Source organism: Triticum aestivum, chromosome 1A, assembly GCF_018294505.1.
Source record: "Triticum aestivum cultivar Chinese Spring chromosome 1A, IWGSC CS RefSeq v2.1, whole genome shotgun sequence".
Classification (NCBI taxonomy): domain Eukaryota; kingdom Viridiplantae; phylum Streptophyta; class Magnoliopsida; order Poales; family Poaceae; genus Triticum; species Triticum aestivum.
Genome location: NC_057794.1, coordinates 534,022,281 through 534,029,371, shown reverse-complemented (window position 1 = coordinate 534,029,371; position 7,091 = coordinate 534,022,281). Strand labels below are relative to the sequence as shown.

The 7,091-nt window shown below is 47.3% G+C and overlaps 1 protein-coding gene across 1 annotated transcript in view; it reads left to right on the top strand.

Moving 5' to 3' along the window:
• LOC123179633 (uncharacterized) overlaps positions 1-2,222 on the top strand; it is a 7,590-nt gene extending 5,368 nt beyond the window's left edge. Inside the window, exon 4 of the mRNA XM_044591580.1 lies at positions 2,173-2,222. Within this exon, the coding sequence (XP_044447515.1) occupies positions 2,173-2,194 (22 nt within the window). The 3' untranslated portion in view covers positions 2,195-2,222. The remainder of the gene's footprint in view (positions 1-2,172) is intronic.
• The last annotated feature ends 4,869 nt before the right edge of the window (positions 2,223-7,091 follow it).

Here is a 7,091-nt window from a genome sequence, read left to right as displayed (position 1 = left end):
TCGACCGCAACTACATGCCTACACACCTGACTGCAACTGCATACCCAACACCGGAATGCAACTAACATTTGTTCTGTAGGTGGGGTTGTGGGAGAGGGGTGGGAGTTCCATGTTGGACAGTAGGCTTGCAATTGCAAGTGTCACCCTCAACTGCAACTACGTGACTCCTTCCTGACTACAACTGGCCTTGTGTTTTTGTCGGGGGGAGCTGCATGTGTGACAGTAGGCTTGCAACTGCAAGTGTCGCCCTCGACCCGCAACTAAATGCATACACACTCGACAACAACTTTATGCGCACACACCCGAATGCAACAGAAATTTGTTCTGAAAGTGGGCGGCGGGAGAGGGTTGGGAGTTGCATGTCCCATACAAGACTTGCAACTGCAAGTGTCGCCCTCGACTCCAACTACATGTCTCTTTCCCGACCGCAACTGACCTTGTGTTTCTGTCAGAGAGGGGGGAAGTTTCACATCCGACGGTAGGATTGCAACTGCAAGTGCCGCCCTCGACCGCAACTGCATTCCTACACACTCGACTGCAATTGCATGCCCATACACTCGAACGCAACTCACATTTGTTTTGTAAGTGGGCGGTGGGAGAGTGTTGGGAGTTGCATTGTAACACCCCGGATATGATTTACCCAATATGTACTCCAACTCTTACCGTTTCCGGCCTTAAGTTATTTTATTTTCTCGGGTTCGGGTTTTTGTCTCTGTGTGTTGTTGTCGTTGTCATGCATCCCATATCATGTCATCATGTGCATTGCATTTTCATACATGTTCATCTCATGCATTCGAGCATTTTCCCCGTTGTCCATTTTGCATTCCGGCGCTCCGTTCTCCTCCGGTGGTCATTTCTACTTTTCTTTCGTGTGTGGGGATTAAACATTTCCGGATTGGACCAAGACTTGCCAAGCGGCCTTGGTTTGCTACCGGTAGACCGCCTGTCAAGTTTCGTACCATTTGGACTTCGTTTGATGCTCCAACGGTTCACCGAGGGACCGAAAATGCCTCGTGTGTGTTGCAGCTCAACACCCCTCCATTTTAGCCCAAAACCCATCAAAACCCTCTCCATGATCTGGAGCGTTCGATCACGATCGCATGGCCGAAAACCGCACCTCATTTGGACTCTCCTAGCTCCCTCTATGTCTATATATAGACCCCTCCTAAAAATTCGCGGTTCCACTCTCCCCCTAACCCTAGATCCATCCATGTCTTTGGTTGCAATTATGGAGCACCCTAGCTTGAGTCAATCGAGCTTTAATTTTGTCATTTCGTAAATCTGGGCAGATTGTCTACTTGTTAGCAATTTTGCCGAGGATGTTGTAGTTGATTCGTGTATGCTATGTTATTGTTCTTGCCATGTCTAGCTTGTATTTTATGTATTCTTGATGGGTGTATGCTTAGATTGTCATGCCTTGCTCTATAGTGAGTGCATCAAGCTCGTAAACATGCCTACTTGATATCTGTTTTAGCATGCTCCAGTTTTCACTAAGTTTAAGAACTGATTATGTTTTTGCCATGTTCACATGCTTGCAAATGTATTTTCTGATCCCTTTTGGCTCAAGGTCACTAAGGGACTTTTGTTAAGCTCTTTGAGTAGCTCCATGTCATGCTTTACTTTGCCATGTTCAGGTCCTGTAGCATATAGTTTTCATGCTCCAAAGTGTGCTATCTGATCTGAAATTCCAGACAAGTGTTAATTTCACTAAGTGTGAAATATGTTTGCCAAATGCATTTTTGCCATGCTTGTTTGAACCTATTAATGGATGAATTGGCCGTGGCTCAGTGCTAGTATTTTGTTAAGCATCATGAGTGGATCCCTGCCATATATTTTTATGCCATGTTTGGGTGCTGTAGCATGTTCATCTTGTTGCATTTAGTTGGCTACTTGCTGTAAATCGCAGAACGTGGTCATATTTGAATTGCTTGCCATTTCCAAACCGTAACTCCGATTCCGGTGTTCTTTATATCGTTTTCAAGCAATTTCATCTCATCTTTCCAGTGGCATACTTGGATTTCCAAGTTGAGGCCAGGTTCTTTTATTCCTTGTCAAGTCTTGCATACGCATCGCATATTGCATCCCGCATAGCATACCATGTTTGCATCATATTGTTTGAGCCTTGCACGTGGTTGATTGTGTCCTTGTTACTTGTTTGTCTTGTTTGGGTAGAGCCGGGAGACGAGTTCGCTAACAAGGAGCCCGTTGAGTTTGCTTTCGAGGATCCAGTCAACTCTGACAACTTTGCAGGCAAGATGATCATACCCTCGAAATCACTACTATCTTTGCTATGCTAGATGCTCGCTCTTTTGCTATGACTATGCTATGATGCCTACCACTTGCTTATCATGCCTCCCAAATTGCCATGTCAAACCCCTAACCCACCATGTCCTAGCAAACCGTTGATTGGCTATGTTACCGCTTTGCTTAGCCCCTCTTATAGCGTTGCTAGTTGCAGGTGAAGATTGGAGACCGTTCCTTGTTGGAACATTATTTACTTGTTGGGATATCATTATATTATCTTGTTATCTTAATGCATCTATATACTTGGTAAAGGGTGGAAGCCTCGGCCTCTCGCCTAGTGTTTTGTTCCACTCTTGCCGCCCTAGTTTCCGTCATATCGGTGTTATGTTCCCGAATTTTTGCGTTCCTTACGTAGTTGGGTGATAATTGGAACCCCTTGATAGTTCGCCTTGATTAAAGCTTTTCCAGCAATGCCCAACCTTGGTTTTACCATTTGCCACCTAGCCTCTTTTTCCCTTAGGTTTCCGAAGCCCGAGCGTCATCTTATTTAACCCCCCCGGGCCAGTGCTCCTCTGAGTGTTGGTCCGACTGAGCTGCCTGCGGGGCCACCTCGGGGCAACTTGAGGGTTGGTTTTACTCGTAGCTAGTCTCATCTAAGTGTGCCCTGAGAACGAGATATGTGCAGCTCCTATCGGGATTTGTCGGCACATTCGGGCGGTGTTGCTGGATTTGTTTTAAGTTGTCAAAGTGTCTTGTAGAACCGGGATACCGAGTCTGATCGGGATGTCTCGGGAGAAGGTCTATTCCTTCGTTGACCGTGAGAGCTTGTCATGGGCTAAGTTGGGACTCCCCTGCAGGGATTTGAACTTTCGAAAGCCATGCCCGCGGTTATGGGCAGATGGGAATTTGTTAATGTCCGGTTGTAGACAACTTGAACCTTAACTTAATTAAAATGAATCAACAGTGTGAGTTACCGTGATGGTCTCTTCTCGGCGGAGTCTGGGAAGTGAACACGGTGTTGGAGTAATGCTTGCCGCATGATGCCTTCTAGTTACTCGCTCGCGCTTTGCCTCCTCTTCTCGCTCTCTTTTGCGAACAGGTTAGCCACCATATATGCTAGTCGCTTGCTGCAGCTCCACATATTTTACCTTACCTTTACCTATAAGCTTAAATAGTCTTGATCGCGAGGGTGCGAGATTGCTGAGTCTCTGTGGCTCACAGATTACTTCCAAACCAGATGCAGGGCCTGATGATTCCGTTCCAGATGACGCGCTTGAGCTCAAATGGGAGTTCGACGAGTACTCACGGCGTTACTACGTGTCTTTCCCTGATGATCAGTAGTGGTGCCCAGTTGGGGCGACCGGGACCGTGTCGCATGTTGGGTTTATCTTTTAATTTGGAGCCGTAGTCGGGCCATGAGTGTTTGATTGATGTAATGCTATTTATGTACTTTGATTGACGTGGCGAGTGTAAGCCAACTATGTATCTCCCCTGTTATTATCTATATTACATGGGATGTTGTGGAGATTGCTTAACTTGCGACATTGCTTTCAATGCGGTTATGTCTCTAAGTCGTGCCTCGACACGTGGGAGCTATAGCCGCATCGAGGGCGCTACAAGTTGGTAATCAGAGCCTTCCCCGACCTTAGGATCCCCATTGCTTGATCGTTTTTAGCGGTCGAGTTATGTCTAGAAAAAATGTTTTGAGTCATTTAGGAATTATATATCGAAGAGTTTAGGAATTCTTTTTACTCCCCAGTCTCCTCATCGCTCTGGTAAGGCATCCTGATGTAGAGTTTTGACTATTCTCTTCTCAAATTTCACTAAAAAAATTTAGGATCACGCAGGTATCTTGGAATCGTTCCGATGGTTTTTTGACGAGAACATTGTTCTTGGTGCCTCCTATCTTAGGGGTTGTGGCAGTGTCCCGGGGAGTTGAGCTCCGAGGTGTTGTCGTCATAATTTTATCGTTGCAGTTCTGGAATACCTGAGTTTAGTACGCCGACATCGAAAATCTCTTTTATGCAGTTCGTTGGTGAGATAACCTCGACGCCACCCAGTACTGGGGCGGGAGTTCGGAAGTATCGCCATAACTTGTATAACGGATGCTTTTCGAAGGTTGAGGTAGATGGTTTCCGAAGTTTTTCTCGGTTATGTGTTGAAGGATGGATACAGCTGGATGTAGGATTTGCTAGATTTGGGTGAGATATTATGCTTCCCCTGTATCCCCATGTGGTGCCCCCGATTTAATCGTACACTAATCATGCACGCAAATGTGTACGATCAAGATCAGGGACTCACGGGAAGATATCACAACACAACTCTAAAACATAAATAAGTCATACAAGCATCATAATACAAGCAAGGGGCCTCGAGGGCTCGAATACAGGTGCTCGATCATAGACGAGTCAGCGGAAGCAACAATATCTGAGTACAGACATAAGTTAAACAAGTTGCCATAAGATGGCTAGCACAAACTGGGATACAGATCGAAAGAGGCGCAGGCCTCCTGCCTGGGATCCTCCTAACTACTCCAGGTCGTCGTCAGCGGGCAGCACGTAGTAGTAGGCACCTCCGGTGTAGTAGGGGTCGTCGTCGACGGTGGCGTCTGGCTCCTGGACTCCAGCATCTGGTTGCGACAACCAGGAAGAAAGGAAAGGGGAAAAGGGGGGAGAAAGCAATCGTGAGTACTCATCCAAAGTACTCGCAAGCAAGGAACTACACTACATATGCATGGGTATATGTGTAAAGGGCCATATCAGTGGACTGAACTGCAGAATGCCAGAATAAGAGGGGGATAGCTAGTCTTATCGAAGACTACGCTTCTGGTCACCTTCGTCTTGCAACAGGCAGAAGAGGGTAGGTCGAAGTCCTCCAAGTAGCATCTCCAAGTAACATCTCATAGCATAATCCTACCCGGCGATCCCCTCCTCATAACCCTGAGGTAGAGCGACCACCGGTTGTATCTGGCACTTGGAAGGGTGTGTTTTATTAAGTATCCGGTTCTAGTTGTCATAAGGTCAAGGTACAACTCCAAGTCGTCCTGTTACCGAAGATCACGGCTATTCGAATAGATTAACTTCCTTGCAGGGGTGCACCACATAACCCAACACGCTTGATCCCATTTGGCCGGACACACTTTCCTGGGTCATGCCCGGCCTCGGAAGATCAACACGTTGCAGCCCCACCTAGGCTCAACAGAGAGGCCAGCACGCCGGTCTAAACCTAAGCGCACAGGGGTCTGGGCCCATCGCCCATAGCACACCTGCACGTTGCGAGGGCGGCCGAAAGCAGACCTAGCCTAGTGGTGTTCCAGTCCAATTCGGCGCGCGCCGCTCCGTCGCTGACGTCTGAAGTGCTTCGGCTGATACCACGACGTCGGGATACCCATAACTACTCCCACGTAGATGGTTAGTGCGTATAGGCTCGTAGCCGACTCAGATCAAATACCAAGATCTCGTTAAGCGTGTTAAGTATCCGCGAACGCCGAACAGGGCCAGGCCCACCTCTCTCCTAGGCGGTCTCAACCTGCCATGTCGCTCCGCCACAAAGATCCACACAGAGGGCCGTCGGGACAAAGGTCCTTTCAGCCCCCAATCCGTGAATCACTCGCGGGTACTCTTCGAGCTGACCCGACTTTAGTCACCATCTGTATAGTATGTATGTATGTATAGTATATACCCGTGATCACCTCCCAGGTGATCACGGCCCGATAGTATAGCAAGGCAGACTGACAAGAATGTAGGGCCAATGATGATAAACTAGCATCCTATACTAAGCATTTAGGATTGAAGGTAAGGTATCAACAGGTGTAGCAACAATGTCAGGCTATGCATCAGAATAGGATCAACGGAAAGCAGTAACATGCTACACTACTCTAATGCAAGCAGTATAGAGAAGAATAGGCGATATCTGGTGATCAAGGGGGGGGGGGGCTTGCCTGGTTGCTCTGGCAAGAGAGAGGGGTCGTCAACTCCGTAGTCGAACTGGGCAGCAGCAGCGTCGGTCTCGTAGTCTACCGGAGAGAAGAGGGGGAAGAAACAATGAATACCAAGTAAACAGATGCATATCGATGCATGACATGTCAAGTACGATGCTAGGTGCGCCCAATCGCGGTAGTTGGTGATACCGACGAAGGGGGGAAACATCCGGGAAAGTATTCCCGGTGTTTCGCGTTTTCGGACAGACGAACCGGAGAGGAAAAGTTGCGAGTTCGATAGGTTAGGGGTGTGTGGCGGACGAACGGACTGCGTATCCGGAATCGTCTCGTCGTTCTGAGCAACTTTCATGTTGAAAATATTTTAATCCGAGTTACTGATTAAAAGATATGAATTTTTTAAAGATTTTATTAATTTCTGGAATTTAATTAATTATTTATTTAATTCGAAAATGAATTTATGACGTCAGCATGATGTCATGCTGACGTCAGCAGTCAACAGGGTTGAATTGGTCAACCTGACATGTGGGTCCCGTTCGTCATACTCTATTAACTTAATTAGCCTAATCAAAGTTAATTAACCTTAGTTAATTAGGTTAATTAGTGGTTAGGGTTAATTAACCAGAATTAATTAGATTAATTAAATACTTAATTAATTAATTAATTAACTAATTAGTTAATTAGTTTTAATTCATTTTCATTTTATTTTTATCTTTGTTTTAATAAAAACCGTTCTTTTTAGGGGGGGTGGGGCCCCCATGTCATTGGCCCAGGGCCAAACGGGTGCGGGTCCAATGGGCAGGCGGGCGACGGGCGCCCGTAGCCTGCCCGGGGCGGGGCGTGGCCGTGGCCACGGCGGGGTTGCCGCAGCGGGGCACCAGGAGCACCGGGGAGGCGTGGCCGTGGGCGC